At 41.7% G+C, this 16,345-nt stretch overlaps 1 protein-coding gene across 4 annotated transcripts; it reads left to right on the top strand.

Moving 5' to 3' along the window:
- The first annotated feature begins 1,028 nt into the window (after window positions 1-1,028).
- snx9b (sorting nexin 9b) lies at window positions 1,029-14,728 on the top strand. 4 transcript variants are annotated; one of them, XM_076083806.1, is made up of 19 exons: window positions 1,029-1,329; window positions 2,594-2,680; window positions 3,464-3,538; window positions 4,559-4,693; window positions 5,297-5,374; window positions 6,422-6,584; window positions 9,280-9,409; window positions 9,676-9,760; window positions 9,850-9,975; window positions 10,112-10,229; window positions 10,326-10,456; window positions 10,546-10,649; window positions 10,780-10,883; window positions 11,066-11,143; window positions 11,278-11,354; window positions 12,305-12,394; window positions 12,930-13,044; window positions 13,133-13,224; window positions 13,323-14,728. In XM_076083806.1, the coding sequence occupies exons 1-19, from the start codon at window positions 1,318-1,320 to the stop codon at window positions 13,368-13,370; spliced, it is 1,848 nt and encodes a 615-aa protein (XP_075939921.1). In that variant the 5' UTR covers window positions 1,029-1,317; the 3' UTR covers window positions 13,371-14,728. The 4 variants fall into 4 exon arrangements, with proteins under 4 accessions (XP_075939921.1, XP_075939920.1, XP_075939922.1 ...); XM_076083805.1 differs by having other exon boundaries at window positions 9,673-9,760; XM_076083807.1 differs by lacking the exon at window positions 5,297-5,374 and having other exon boundaries at window positions 1,030-1,329; window positions 9,673-9,760.
- Window positions 14,729-16,345: the final 1,617 nt, after the last annotated feature.

Here is a 16,345-nt window from a genome sequence, read left to right as displayed (position 1 = left end):
AGTAGTCAATGCGTGAAGAGATGAAGGCGTGTATAATCATCTCCAGTTCAGCTGTTGATACTACGGATCTCAGTTTACTGATATTTCTTAGGTGGAAGAAACATGATCTGGTGGGCTAAGAATGAGGTGTTGCATGCTGGAAGAAAAGATGACACAAAACAACCAAATCAAAGGACAATGAGGGAGCTGAGAGGGTGAGGCAGTGTGAACTGGCCAGGTTTAAAGGCTTGCTCTCTTACAGTGCGTCAACTTCCTCTATAACTCCGATTCTACATCCCAGATGAGAACAATTTTAAGTTGTTAACAGGGTTTGCAATTTTCAGCATAAGATAGCAGGATGGAATTTGCTTAATAATCTAATCTTTTCTACGAACAAAGAGTGATTCGAAAGATGAGAACTGGACAGAATAAACATTATTTCTTATATTAATCAACTTATTATAATTGTTGATTTGTCTTTGGTTTTGATTTGATAATCAGAAGCTTGTACAGTAGATATATGGGTCACAGAGCTACCAACGATGGGCCTTGTTTGTAATGTAATAGCACATCGAGCCCAGCAGAGGCCGACTTTAGCATAAGAAATAAACCCAGAGTCACTCCCTTTCATCCGTTGGGCCAGCTGTGAGCTGACAACAACATTGTGTCAGTAAACACTACATACAGTAGCTGCCTTGAGATTACAATCATACACCGGAACATTTAACCTTTTCTTTAACACGGAAAGAAACTTTGGAAAGTACGATATTAACCAACAAAAAACCTAGGATATATATTTTAAAGGAAACATGTTTGATGGCTGTTATTGTGGCATATTTTACAATTTGACTGATTCTATTATATTTACTGAAATCACCTTACATGGTTTATGAATTCACATTATTCGTATTACTACCATTATTATCTTTATTTCTGTGGTTTTAACATGAGCTACTTTCAACGTACATTATGCGTGTTTTATTTGTTGGCTCACTTTATTTTGGAATGAACGAGTCATGTCTTGGAGGGCCATGTCGGACCGAGACTACCTTTCCGGTTTCTCTCCGTGGAGCAGGTCACTCCCTCCGTACTGTCAGCAGCTCTGCGCGGCGCAAACTTGCAGTCACACTGAACTAACTTGACAACTCCTCTCGTCTTCTTGCAGGATTTTTGTTTGTGTTTTTGTTTTAAAGTCTGTGGTACGACCGCTCTTCACCGGGTGGAACTACCGTGTTGTGCTTTAGTTGTAGAGCAGCGGGGGGAAATGTCCAGCTGAGGATTGGAAATCCTGAAAACCGCAGGGCCTGTGTTTTGTAATGATTGATCAATGCTTCGATAATGGCACAAAAGGTAAGTCTGGCAGCTTTTATAGGCTGTTTTAACGTCAACCCGGGTGTATTGTCTCCTCCGGAGTCGCCTGACAGCTGTATTTTGTACTAATAAGGCGCGGGCTGTGGACTCTGGAAGCTCAGACAGTTGTAGTTTCTCGAGTTTAGGTTCCCAGTAAACACTTCACTCGATAAACTACATATTAAAATAGTCCAAAACTGTTTAATAATCTGGTTTAAAAGCGCGCAATTGGCGCTTACGACACATTCGTATGCAGTAAATGAGTTTTCTTGCGATACATGGAAAATGTGCCTCATTAAGAAAGTGTCTTGTGACATTTTACTACCTTTCCAGTGCGGGTCATTTCTACCCCCGTGGAATGCTGGGAAATGTAGTCTCGAGCGTGTGTGTGTGTGAATGGCTCTGTTCATTCTGTACAGTATGAATATGTATGATTGGTTGATTGTTACTTTTCACCATAGATTACAATGCATTCAGTTAGTTTAAGTATTATCAATACATGTATTAGAGTTACTGTTGGTATTAATAGTAAGTGAGATAAGAATAAGTAAAACATCTTATTGATTGGTGGGGGACTTTAAATTGAAATAACATAGCAATCCACATCATGCCATCGAGCTAGGAGGATCTAGATAATCCTGTACCCAAGTAGAATAAACAGAACCAAAGTGCTAAAATAGCTCTCTGATTAAATAGCCTTAAATTCCATCTCACTGGTTAATGAACAAGTTAGTTGGTCTGTGAAGGTGATACTGCTTTGATAACACTGACCTCAGAACTGACAATCCAAGTGAATTTGGATAGTCAAATATATGAAAATAAATGAGGCTTGAGGCTCAAAATCAGCCATAAAGTCAACTGTGAGAAGCAAAGTCATATTGAGAATAGTTGTCACACTTCTCAGTGTTGTTGTGTGACATGTGTGAGTGTCTCTGGGGGGGAAGGGGAAAGGGCAGATCTGTAGATGTGGGTCAGTGTGAGAAGAACTGCAGGCTCCTGTGTTAACCTGAACCGGGTAACGTGACGGTTCCGGCCTTGTTTTTGGTTGATACTAATACCTAATTAAGAGTCGGCATAACAGGGCAGGAGAACGAGTTTGGCCTGTTTCACTGCATGTTAATTTAAGTCCACAAGAGTTATTGTCCAGAGGGTGATATTGTGTGTGTGTGTGTGTGTACATGCAGATATATGTTCATGTGCCGTCTTCTTAAAAGTGTTTGTCAAACATGTCGTGAATTGTGTTTTTTTTTTCTTGACTGTTCAGGTACAAGTTTTATATGACTTCGCTGCTGAGGCTGGAAACAACGAGTTGACAGTGAAAGAAGGAGAGACGCTTACTGTCACCAATCGGGTAAATCTTTACACTGAAAGAGGAAAAATCCAAAATGTAGCTTTTCACTCAGTCTTTTTTTTAAGCAGTGGTATTTTATATTAGTTGTGTGTGTTTCAGCCATAAAATAGCGTTCTTGTGACTTTTCTGGTAGATTCCTATCTCAAACCCACAGAACTATAAAGGCCCGGCTCACATGATCTCAGGCTAAACACAAACAAGGAGTGTCACAAACTCGTACAGAGGAAGAAAAAGAGTAAACATGACGTCATTACAGCCAGTCGACAACAGTTCAAAGGTCCCTCGCTGTGTGCTGACCTACATAGTTTCCTAATCAACGTCGGATCTAAGTTTTTACTCTATCAGGAAAACAGTCGCTCTCTTTCTTCTTCTCTAAATAAACTGACTGTGGAGGAATTTGTCCGGCGAGCTTGCGGTGTGTTTACAGATACTTGGGAAAACCTGGATATTGTCACCTACGTGAATAACGTGTTCATGGGAAACCCTGCGGTCTTAATTGCGGTGGTGAATTAAGAGAAACACAGCGACAGGTTTGAATAAGTATTGCTGTGACAGCAGGGATCACGGCAACATCAGAACTTGTAGCAATGTGTCCTTTACAGCTGCATGTAAATGTGTTTTTTTTTTAGAGTAATCGGGTAAATGCAATGCATTTGATCATATTCTCAGATTTCCTTTTAATGTGATTTTTTTCTTTGTGTGCATGTGACGCGGACGCCAACTCTTTGCCGGACTGAGCCTGTTCATGGTAACATGTTGCGTTTTGGTCTCACTCTATTTCAGAGTATTGGAGGCGGCTGGATTGAAGCACAGAACTCCAGAGGGGAGGTTGGACTGGTGCCAGAAGACTACATCGAGGTGAGATAGACAGCCTTCCTAGTGTGGGTCGGTGAAACCACCGACGCAGAGAATGAAGCCGCAAAGCCATCTGCTATCAAGTTGTGAGGTTGCGATGCACAATATGTGCTAAATTAAAGTTCAACCATTTAAGATTTCAACCTATCAAGGCCTCTATCGGTTAGATATCTGTCGTTATAGTCAAGGATAGCTTTCTCCTTTTGACTGTGAACTGTGGCGCTTATCGAAATCTCAACAGGATGTGCCTTCTTCAGGGTTTTGCTGATTAGGGTGTTTGTGCGTGTGTGTCCAGTAACTCTGACCTCATGTGGGATGTGATTCACTCCGAAGGCATTCAGAAAGAGACACAGAGAGAGTTTGATTAGAAGTAAAGTTTCTGAAGTCTGTTACCAGCTTAGCCTCACTCTAAATAACCTCCTCTGCAATGTCTAACAATGTAGTGTGTGTGTCTGTGTGTGTGTGTGTGTGTGTGTGAGAGAGAGATTGATATTATCCTTCTGCTTTACTTGGCAATAAAACTCATGTGGATGTTTGTGTTTGTCTGACCTTAAGTTACCTCCCCAGACTGTTTAGATTTCTTTCCAAATCATAAAAAAAACAAAAAACCCACTGATGACAATTGCACTTGTTGCTTATGCAACATCTAATGAAAAACATCAGGAGTCTGTTTCTCAAGCAACAGCTTTCTGTTTCAGTGCACTCTGCTGGCAAAAATAAGATCTGCAAAAAGAAAAGGATGAGCTGCAAGAAATAGCCAGAAGAATTAAGTGTGGTGTCGTCATCTATTGACAAGTGGTGAAGCAGATTTGAATGTGTGCATTTAAGTATCGCCAGCCAGTGTTTTCACACTTTGATGGATACACTGAGAATGTTTCAAACGCAGTTTGCCAGGGAATGCCAAGGAGACACGATCACATTACCACAGAGGAATGCGTCTTTAAAAGTCATGAAGTCATACTGGAATCTCTGGAATACTTCTAATGGGAATTGTTTTCTGTCTTTTTATCTTTCCGTTTGTAGTTCAGTAAGCAGTTACCATCGTTCCCCGGAGCTGCAGCCCCTACTCCAAGTGTAGGACATGTTGCAACTCCAGACCTGTCCATCTTTGATTCCTTCGCTCCCGCAGCAGCACCAGCAGCACCTGCACAATACCAGGTAATGCGCTCACCTAACGACGGTTTGGGTATATTAAATTAACACCGGGTGTCCTATCAAATGCCTGCTTTTTGGGCTAGAGTTTGGCTACCTGCCATGATCCCATTCATCCACTCTAAAGAATGTGTGAGATGGGGTGATGTTGAAGAAAAATCAGAAAGCAGAAGTAAGTGATGACAGAGTTCTACTGACGTCCGTGTAGCTTGAGCGATCCCCAGAGATGCAGAAGTGAGAGCAGCTGCCGTGGAAGCTCTTCACCGTGGTCGTGTCATTTATAACCGACACAGGTTTTTAGCTCTAGTAAGATAGAATCGAGAGGAAATACGCTCGGTGAAATCGTCTGTATTTAGCAGGCAGGAAGTTCTACAAGCATGAGCGTACTGCTGGATCAGTGGAAATTTTGGGCAGAGTTAGAGGGTGAGTCAAAGCAGGAAATGTGTCAGCTGTTATCCCTCATGCTCTCTCTTTCTCTCTTTCCACTCACACACTCTCACACACACACAAACGCATCCATATCCAGCATCACTTTAACTCATCCCATGCTGAGTGTAAACCTCCACTGCTGGCGCCTTGTGATGATGTCACCTTCTTCTCCCTCTCAAGGTGGATGCTGGGGGCTTAAGTCCCCAGCCGGACACCCCCGACACCCCAGTTTCCCCCTACCTTTCGTCCCCCGATGAGGTAACCGCCACGTAGGGGTGGTGGATGAAAACCCAAGTCCTGCTCCCTCACCCGTTCTCTGCCCCCAAGCCCCCCCTCCTCTCTGATTGGTCTGCTTTGGCAAATTCCCCCTCCTACTCCGACCGCCTGCAAAGAGCATGATCTCACCCTCTCCTTACACCTTGCACTACAGTGCACCACATGCACACTCGCACGTCGCCAATCGACTCCCACGCCCTTTATCACAATTGTATGAATCGGCACTACAGCGGAACTTTAAAAAGCTTAACCATCACGTATCTCACATATAATTGACTAATCATCTCACTGACGAATCATCGGACCACTACACGCACATTTACTCCATGATGATCAGAATCTTATGCATAATCTTTAAAATGTTTACCATTTTGACTGTTGTGTAAAACTTTATCTATTCATGTACATAGAAGGTGCTGCTAAATCTGGAAAAAATGCTGCTGTTGCTGAGTGTTGGTCCTCACTGCACTGCTGTGTTCATTTTTCATTGCGGCGATCGTTCTGTATGTCTGTGCGTTACGTGGTGGTTTAAGTGACCCTGCACTAGTTCTGTGTTCAGGCAGCTCATTACTTGGTTAGCATTAAGCTAACTGCAACCTACAAGAGGCGCCCATACACTCTATTGCATGCCTATGCCTACACGTTTTCATAGCGGTTCAGAGTATGCTGGACCTGTAAGCACGGCATGCAGTTGCATTTTCAACTTGTAAGTACTGTAAAGATAATTGTGTGTATAGACAGGAGGATGGTAGTGTTTTTGTGTGAGTGTGCATATTCATATTGTAAACAAATGTTTTCAAATATGCAGTATTATTATATCTGTACTTACTGCATGTGTTAAACAGAATTTACAAACTACTCTCTTTAACAAATTGCCGTGTTAGGTCTGCATCATGTGAAAAAGCATGTTGTTAAAAGACCACTGTCGGCCTCTCCTTAAACAGACTCCAAACTGTGTCGTCGCTCTCCGCTCCGTGCTTCATCTGTCATTCTTTCGTCCCTCACGTTTCCTCTCTCCGTCTGCTCCAGGCTAGTAACGGTAATGATCCCTGGTCGACGTGGAACACGGACCCCTCGGGGGGCTCCAACAATAACTGGGCGTCCAATCCGGAGGGCACCCAGACCGGGAAGAGTCCCGCTGACCCCTGGAGCGCCGGATCACAGGGCCACCCTCAGGCCTACCAGGGCCCAGGTACGAACAGCGTTTCAGTTAGCAACCATAGTGGCCTGAAGTTAGAAACACAGTATGTGTCGGTACAGTAAAAATCACTGCCTAGGACCTTGTGCTGTTTATGTATTGTAAATTTAATTACTTTAGTATTACTTGCACTACTCACTACTGCTATTACTGATATTTAAATAAGGAAATAAAGACTACGCGTCACATTTGGCATTCTAGAGTGCTTCTGCTTTCTTTTCAAGTTATTATATTTGTCTCCTGTCAAATGTTTAACAGGGTACCGTATTTTCCGCACTATAAAGCGCACCGGATTATAAGGCGCACCTTCAATGAATGGCCTATTTTAGAACTGTTTTTATATATAGGGCGCACCGGATTATAAGGCGCATAGAATAGAATAGCGTCGTAAGTGTGTCTCTTGAAAGGTGCCATTTTGGGGTCTTTATACACACAAGTGGTGTTGGACTAGGAGTAAGCACAGTACCGGTGTTTACCGCGGTGCAGCTTTGTAGTTTACCAGTCGTACTGAAACATTTTGACAGAGCGCCGTGTACAACCAGTATGGATCAACCAATTAACCAATTGATCCATATATAAGGCGCTCCGGATTACAAGGCGCACTGTCGTTTTTTGAGAAAATTAAAGGCTTTTAAGTGCGCCTTATAGTGCGGAAAATACGGTAATTTAACTTTATTTGAATCTGAAGATTTCTGAATTAATAGACATAATGATCTAGAAAAATGAAGTAGTGGTGCTAAAAACAGAGATTACACCTCTACTGTACAATGTGATTGCCTCCAGACACGGTAAGGTCACACACTGTTCTAGCTCTTGCTGTCATGATCTTGCTAAACAGTTGAGCTTAGTGTTTGCAAATAGTTTAATTGTTGGGACGAAGATAGAATACACGGCGGCAGTGGATGACGTCTGCGAAGCTCCGTGGAGGTGTGCGCTTAATTCAGCAAACATCCTAATAATAAGCAAGCTGGTGCAACACTATCCTGCAACACAGTTCGTACCAGATGGGGTTTGCATCGTAGAGGAATGAAATAAATGATTTATACTCGGGACAGAGAAGTGTTTCCTGTCCTTCGACATAACCTGATACTAAGTGAAGTACCTTGAGAATACACAGCAACCCCCCCCCCCCCAGGTAGTTTGATCCAGTGTTTATTATTTGCTAATACTATTTCATCCCGTTGTTTAAACTAACTCCCAGATGTGGTTGTGCTCAGTTGTCTCTGGCCTGTCCCGTCTCTGCGGAGGGACAATCAAGTCATGACTTAGAAGGACACATTACTTTTTAATTCTCCAGTTGTTATCGTAAAAAGAGAACTGGGGGAATAAAAGGCACGGAGAAGAATTAACAGACTTTTCCTTTCTTTCCCTCTTGCCAAAGACATCTACCCGTATCCTTACCTTGTCGATTACACAGGTATCCCATGCATTGCCTGGTGGAAGCGGTTTCCTACGTTTTGTGTGTGTGTGTGTGTGGACTGGCAATAAATAGCAAATAATTTTAGGAAATGATATACAGTCTTAAAAGCATGTGTGTGCAGCATTTAATTTGTATCTTAATATTAACACTATTAACTTGCTTGTGATGTGGAAAGGTGCCAGATGTGACTGACCTCTGAAATTGAGTGTAGCTGGATGAACTTGTACCTCTGATACATGCGGCGTATTTGTCAAAAAGCACAATTTGACAACGTTGACATGTTTGACAGACTTTTGTTGTAGTTGGTAGTGTTTGATGATGAGCTTCATAATGAGTCTCACAGCATGTCTGTCCTACAGAAGAAGAAGAAGAAGAAGAAGAAGAAGAGCAGTAACTAAAGAGAGAAAAGGAGGTTTAAAGTTTTAGGCTGGTTTGACGTACTTTGGAACAGACAGCTCTGCTAAGCTAGGCTAGTCATCTTCTAGCAGGACTGTTTCGGTTTATGTTGGATGACAAACTGAATAACATGTTGGATCATTAAAATGTATTCTTCAGTGACAGGAAACAGGTGGTAAAGAGTCGTTACATATTGCTTTAGCTGTGGCTATCTCTTTAGCTAGCGCTGACGTGTTTTGTCGTTTTAAACCTAACGTACTGCTTTTCTGTTTTTCTTACTGTTTTGTGGTCTTAACTAAATGTTGACCAAATATGCAGTGGTTGCATTTTGGCTTTTTCAGGCAGATGTAATCATTTTTAAAGTGCACGACTGTTGAGAAAATCATGCTATGCAAATTATGCATCATGTTTTTAGGGCTAGAAATTTAGAATTGTTTCCCATTTAGAACCGGGTTCAAATTGTTGTCTACTTATTTTAGCTGTACTTGCAGATGCAAAGTGCAATAGTTGAACTCATTTGTTTCGAGTAAGCGCGGCAATGTTGTGTATATGCTAAGACATTTGATGGCAATGCATGTTATTCCAGAAATGCAATTTCTCTGATCACTAATAGGCGACTGCTGCATGCTCTCAAACTGGTGCAACTGCATCCGTTACCTGTGGAAAACAGAATTGATCCTTTTAATGTCCGTCCCTGCTGGTGGTTCATTGATTTAACGTAGCAGAAGCTTCTGTTTGTATCATTTAATCTTCCGCAGGATTTATAACTGTTCACTTCCTGCACATTTACACATTTCACAGTAGGTTGTTGAACACAGAATTTGTGCTCGCTGTGCCTAAAACACGACCGTGTGTGCATGTATCTGCTCTCAGGAGCGGAGGATGATGAGTGGGACGATGAGTGGGACGACGTGAAGTCCACTGGAGGTTACGCCGAGTCAGAATCTGGAGAGAGCGGCGCGATGCAGAGGGGAGGAGCTTCAATGAAAATCTCCCTCAACAAGTAAGACTTACTAGAGCAGTAAGACACGAGGCTTTGGATTCTTGAGTTTGATAGAAAAACGAAGAAGCGGAACAGTGTGGACGGTTCTAAAATCGTTGTTAATTAAATATAGTGATTTAAACTATTACAAAACATTTGTAATAGGATTGTGCTTCAGTTAGGATTTGCCTTTAAGAGATTGGTTTATTGCTTTTAGGAATGTCCCCGTCACTCCCAAACGTCTATGCACAACATCGTGGTTAATTTCCAAACTTCTCTTTGAGCAGGTTTCCTGGGTTCTCTAAGCCCGGTCCAGAGCTCTACCTCTTATGCAAGCAGCTCGCTAAGGGCAAAGAGAAGCTACCAATCTATGTAGGTGATATCTAAAGATCCATACAAATGGTTTTCATGCCATAAAATGGAGAGTAGCAGGTTTCACAACCTTGTGTTTGTATGCTCAGTCAGGAGAAGTTGGTCCGGTGTGGTCTTACCCAGAAACTCAGCTTGACTGTGTGGTGGCTGATCCCAAGAAAGGCTCAAAGATGTACGGCCTCAAGAGCTACATCGAGTACCAAATCACACCCAACGTAAGTACCCAGTACCATCTAATCATTTGCTCGTCTTATTCAGTAAAATAAATATGATTAAAATAATAATAAATGATGATTTGCCTCCAGTTTATATGACTTACAGTGTCTATAATTCCATGTTCTTGGTTTGCAGACCACAAACCGACCAGTCAATCACAGATACAAGCACTTTGATTGGCTGTACGAGAGGCTTCTAGACAAATTTGGGTCAGCCATCCCCATCCCGTCTTTACCAGACAAGCAGGTGACGGGTAAGTGTGACCAAGACACAAAAAAGATGAACGTTGCTGAAGAAAGCATAGCTATAGAATCTTTTCTGTGCACCCCCCCTCCCCCCTTTATTCCAGGGCGATTTGAGGAAGAGTTTATTAAGATGCGTATGGAGCGGTTGCAGGGCTGGATGACCAGGATGTGCAGGCACCCCGTTGTTTCCTGCAGTGACGTATTCCAGATTTTCCTCACCTACAAGGATGAGAAGGTGGGCTGTTTCTCCATCACTTCTTCTCCCTTCGCTCTAAAGGGTTTTTATTTGTATTACTGCTTAATTAAAACGATGCATTGGTACAGGACTGGAAGACGGGGAAGAGAAAAGCAGAGAAGGACGAGACGGTGGGAGTGATGATCTTCTCCACGATAGAGGCTGAAGCTGCGGAGCTGGATCCTGTGGAAGTGTGAGTTTCATCCAACTTTACCCTCAACCACTGCAAAAGACTCAAAAAGGCACCGACGTTAACTGTGTGGCTGACTGTGTGCTGCTTATGGTTTAATCAAATGTATGTCAAATGTGTCCCTCATCCACAGGGAGCAGAAATGTGAGCAGTTCAGCAGGTTCACCAAAGCCATGGATGACGGGGTGAAGGAAATCCTCACAGTGGGCAACGAGCACTGGAAGAGATGTACAGGCCGTACGTACACAATGACGCACGAGATAAATGTTTTACCACACACAGGCCACACCTTCATTTTAAACCGTAATCACTGTTTATGTTAATGTGTGGTTCATTCTGTTGAGTATTTTGCCAACTTTAGACAAATCCATTCACACAGTGCGGGTCTGTCTTCATGTTTCATTTCTTCCCTTCCACAGCGTTGCCAAAAGAGTACCAGAGAATCGGCAAAGCCTTCCAAAACCTCTCCTCTGTCTTCAACAGCAGTGGATACCAAGGTACAACACCGTCAACACTTCCACACATGTATTTATCATAATATTTTCGTGGAAGTCTGTTTTGAAACGAGTTTGCACACAGATACTGTTGAGAAACGCGTTGATGTCATATTTGAACCCCTTCTCTGCTCCAGGCGAGTCAACCCTGACTGATGCCATGACGGCAGCAGGCAAGACCTATGAGGAAATAGCTCAGATGGTGGCAGAGCAGGTAGGTACTATTACTTAGAAATCTTAAGTGTTTGCGTCATGTGTTTTTCCATCACGTACATGGCAGTGGAGCAGAACTTAAAGGCCTCTGTTCCCTCAAAGGTCTTAGAGTTTATTTTAGACCCGTTTATCAACCACATTGTTTTAGTGTTCACTCTCTCACTAATCGTTATATCTCTCAAACTCTGTGAACATTTCCTGTTTGCAGTCAGTGTTTACATCCTGGTTGTGGTGTTTTAATGACCACTTTAACCCAACGTCCTGTCCGTGATGTCTGTATCTGCACAGGAAGAAGCCACCGGCACACTTTTGTCTAGTATTTCCTAAAATGTTGTTTTCATCCTTCTATTTCTGGATTCTCTGACCGTTCTGTGTGGGCTGATTTTAGTTTGGTGTGTAATAAAAATCAAACGTGGGCCTTTTTTGATATCCATGCAGCTTCCAGAGGGAGGATTCATCTGGTAAGCGTTTGCTGCTCCGACACTTTTTGTCAGTGTGTAGAATTGTTGGCTTTCACGTTAGCTCTGCCTGTGATAGTCTGGACAGCAACTCTTTTTTTTTTTAGTGTGTGGCTCAGTTGGTGAACTGAATCAGTGAGCCCTTAAAGGAACAGTGTGTCGGCTTTAGGGGGGTTTATTGGCCGAAATGGAATATAATATTCATAACTATGTTTTTATTAATGACCTGAAACTAAGAATCATTGTCTTAGCCACTAGATCCTACACACTGCTCCTTTAAGGAGAATCGTCACTATTATACATCTCCCTTTTTTTTTTAGGCATAGCCTTTTTTTAGGCCATTGTTTTAAAATTAAATTTTGGGAAGTAACTCCTGTGAGATAGTGTTTCACTGTGTTCTTCCTTATCACTTTTACATCTCTTGTTATTTCCTGTTTTTGATTTGTATGTGACATTTTTCTGTTTTTTCTCTCTACCTCCACTCCCTTTACAGCCCAGGAAAGACCTCCACTTCGTCATGGAGACCAACAATGAATATAAGGGTCTTCTCGGATGCTTCCCTGACACCATCGGAGTCCATAAGGTACACTGGGAATAGTGACACAAAGCTTTATTAGCCTCATTTATACAGCCTAAGCTTTCAGGCTTTGCTACACCACTAATTCCGATGTATGCATATCCATTAAAAAAAAAGTCATACCTACATTTTAATATATCGTTTGCCTTCTAGTTCTCTTACAGCTAATGATGCTACAGTGACTTCCTGTTTACATAGTTGATTGCTTCTGATTGGACAACGCTACGGATGTTTCCTAGCTGCCAATTTACACATTATTAAAGTTTGCATTAGCTAAGACCTTCCTTAAGTCCTGAAGAATAATGCAACTCAATTTAGTAAATTGATAGTTTAGACAGTAGCTAGTAGTTGCTTATTACTTAGTAAAGACATCACACACAAACCTAGTAAAGGATTTATGAGTTGCTGGTGCAACACAGTCTAGAAGAGACTTGAAACCTGGAAAAGCCTCATTTTGCTTATTTTTTAATCCCGTCACCTTATCTGGATGCTGTTGAGTTAAATGGTCTTTTGTCTTCATACTATTCTTTAATTCCTGCAGGCAGCCATAGAGAAGGTGAAGGAGGGAGACAAGCTTGTGGCTGCCAGTAAAATTACTGCTCAGGACAAAGTCACGATGGCTAAACGAGTCAGCACAATGTCGTACGCATTACAAGGTAACGCACTCACTCAGAAACATTCGAGCGGTGGAGTTTTATCGTATCAGGATGTCTGATATCTGGTTTCCCCCCTTGTGTCCCGCAGCTGAGATGAACCACTTCCACAGCAACCGTATCTATGACTACAACAGGGTCATGCAGTTGTACTTGGAAGAGCAAGTCAAGTTTTACGAGACGGTAAAGCACTTTTATCGTCTGCCCTTTTTGTTGCCTTCTCACCTGTGGAGCATGTTGCTCACCAGCCTCTGATGCAAGTTTTTTTTCTTCTTCTACAGATTGCTGCAAAGCTGAGACAAGCACACGGTCAGTTCACGACTATGTGAAAGCAACAACCTTCAGGCTCGCACTGCAAGAAAAGAAGATTGAAACCAGCTCAACATCCAAAATATTCTTCCTTACACTGCGTTCCTTTCCCTCCCTTTAATTTAATTTTCACTTCTCTCTTTCTTTCGCTCTTACCTCATCTCTTCCTTTACTGTTTATGCTAACAATCTCAGCATGTGCAGCAGCTGAAAAGGCTTTGACACTTTTTTTCGTTCGGCCAGCAGTGATAGCCGACCACGAAATGCGTGTCACACACACCCTTTCCTCCGTTCAAGGCCTGTGAGACAGGAAGTTGACACCGTTAATTGCACAATGCATTGAGTTTCTCTAATGTGATGCAAGTTTCGTACAGCTATAGGCGCCAACACGCCTGTGCTCGCATGATATCTACGTATTTTAAAGCAATACTCTGCAGTTTTTCCATTTTTCCATGTAGAAAATTGTTTTCCGGAAAGGTTTTACACATGATGTCTGCACGGTGATGTAGTGATGCACTTACACCAAAAAACAAACAAAGCTGTCCTCTCCTCAGCAGGACAGCGGGGGGATTTCTGAATGCATAATATTGTCTATTCCTCAGCCAATATTTGAATTATTAGTGCTGTTAACATTTGAGAGTCCTAACATATTCGGTAAAAGAAGCGGAGTATTCCTTTTATGAATCCGCCGAGTCTTGGAAGAGCTGTCGAAGACGGTGTGTGTCCTCTGTATGTCCACTGCTGCCAGTCCCCGAGCCCCCTTTTCATCCTGCACTTCCTCAAAGAGCTAACGGGAAGCTCCGCCTCCTTCCAGTGTTTCCCCTTTGAGGAAAATAGAAATGGTTGACTTAGTTGCCCCCCCCAGGCTGCGTACCATTTCACTGCAGTTTACACATCAGGAGAGATGACAAAATGTGGGATGAATGATACTCAAGTTAGGGTTGATTATTTTATGCGTTGGACAGTAAAGCCAAAAGTCAGTGAATGTAATACCTCCCTTCCTCTCCCTCCCAGTTCTCCTGAAGAATATTTGTGCTTTTTTTTTTTGTTGAGATTACGGTGTTTTATATGAAGATTTAACGGCAACGTTCGCTGTAAGAATATGTACTAAAACGAGAGCCATGGATTTGTCCTGTATGCAGTTTTGCTCTTCACCACCCAGTTTTCAATCAGTCTCTAATCTTGTTCACTCTGTTTTCTTATCGCTTGATACATGAAAAATATACATATATAGATATATATATATATATATTCTATCTGCTCTATCAGGTGCTTCTTGTCATTGAGATACTATTTTATGTATAGGAGTATTTACAATACAGTGTAACTCAAAGAGGAGCAAAAAGTCAGTTTGATTTATTAATAAACAATGATTTGTACTCATTGGCAGTTTTGTTTCTTTGTGTGCGTTTCCTTAAGAAAGCTTGTCTTGTTCTCCGCATGGTTCAGAGTGCAACACACTACGCATTCTCTGACTCACTCACAGCAAAGCCCTTATTCGCTTTTGCAGATTCATGCGTAGCGATGGATGGGAATGAGAATGAGTCGGCAGCCTGTGCGAACGGTCAAAGAGTGTGTTTGTGCAGTTTGTAGTGGAGGAAGTGAAAGAGCCCCTTTACCCCACATTCAGCTCTCGGCCCCCCATCAGGTGCAGCTGGATGTGTAGGCCACATAAAGTACAGATCGTGTACACCAGACAGTACGTGCATTCTTGGTATTTTTGAGTGTACGTGTTGTAGTGTCTTTAGGGCTCCATTGGAGCTCGGAGCACTCGTTTTAGTTTAAAATGAGTCTTTTGTCACACAAGTCTGTAAAACATTTGTTTTCAAGTTGTTTACGAGTTTAAAGTGAACTGGGTACAAACCTGCAGCTCTTTTTTTTTGGTATCCTTTGGCCCACAGACTTAACATCTGCTCAACACTTTCCTGCTATATTGACAGGCTAAAGGTCTGTGGAAACCCACGTGTGAAGTAATTTGAATGTAAGTAACACTTACTGGATGCCGTAGATCAGCGGTGTCAAACTCATTTTCACTCCGGGCCACATCAGCATCATGGTTTCCCTCAAAGGGCCGGTTGTAACTGTGAGACTGTGTAACTGTAACTACTCCTAACATATTGTTAAATAACTCTCTCTGCATTTGATTATTGTTTATTCAAGTGTAAAAATATTGTACATGCAGTTAGATAAATGTAAAATGATATTTAAGCACATTTCTGTTATTATAACATAAATCATTTTAATTTAGGGTTAAGAAACCCACATTACTCTATCAAAGATCAAACTTTTAAAGAAAATAACAAAGACAAATATCAGAAACATCAAATTGTTTGACACCTGTGCCGTAGATAAACGGTAGTATGTGTACTGTATGATAAGAGTTCTCTCTTATTTCCACCCATTTGAAATGTTCTTTAGAAAAGTGCTCTTTCAGAACTATTTTTTTTTTTTATGAAAGTCATTTGTGTCACATTTTGTATATATAATGTTTATTGTACAATCCATACAGTATACACAGTTGTCATATAGCACAGCTTCTCTGCCATACCCTATACTGTGAGACAGTAGCACTTATCAAACCAAAGGGATATTAAATCTAATACAATACAGTGTTCTTATGTTCTGATGTTTTAGTCTTAAAACCCTTTTTATTTCAACAAAAAAAAATACACTGGATTAAACTCATAGTTGGCTGCAAATTAAAAATGAATGCAATTGGATAATAGAGTAATCATAAATATGCAATAAGCACACACCACATGCAGATAATTCAATAAACTGTTTCATGTGATCTTCCTGCCACATGCCTCGTCTGGGAGCCCCTTACGTCAACACATCACAAAAATGTCTTTTTTTTTTTTGGCTAGGTTGCTAATAGTGTGTCAAGTGTCGATGTATTAAACTACAAATACAAGTACAAAATAGAAGTAGAAAAAAATGGAAGAACTTGCTTCCTCCGTGGCTGAATGAAAAATGTTCATGTCCCAAAAAGAACT

Source organism: Anarhichas minor, unplaced genomic scaffold (assembly GCF_050575085.1).
Source record: "Anarhichas minor isolate MPS153535 unplaced genomic scaffold, ASM5057508v1 ptg000136l, whole genome shotgun sequence".
NCBI lineage: Eukaryota > Metazoa > Chordata > Actinopteri > Perciformes > Anarhichadidae > Anarhichas > Anarhichas minor.
Note: the sequence above shows the minus strand (reverse complement) of the source record. Positions and strands in the feature narration are given on the sequence as shown.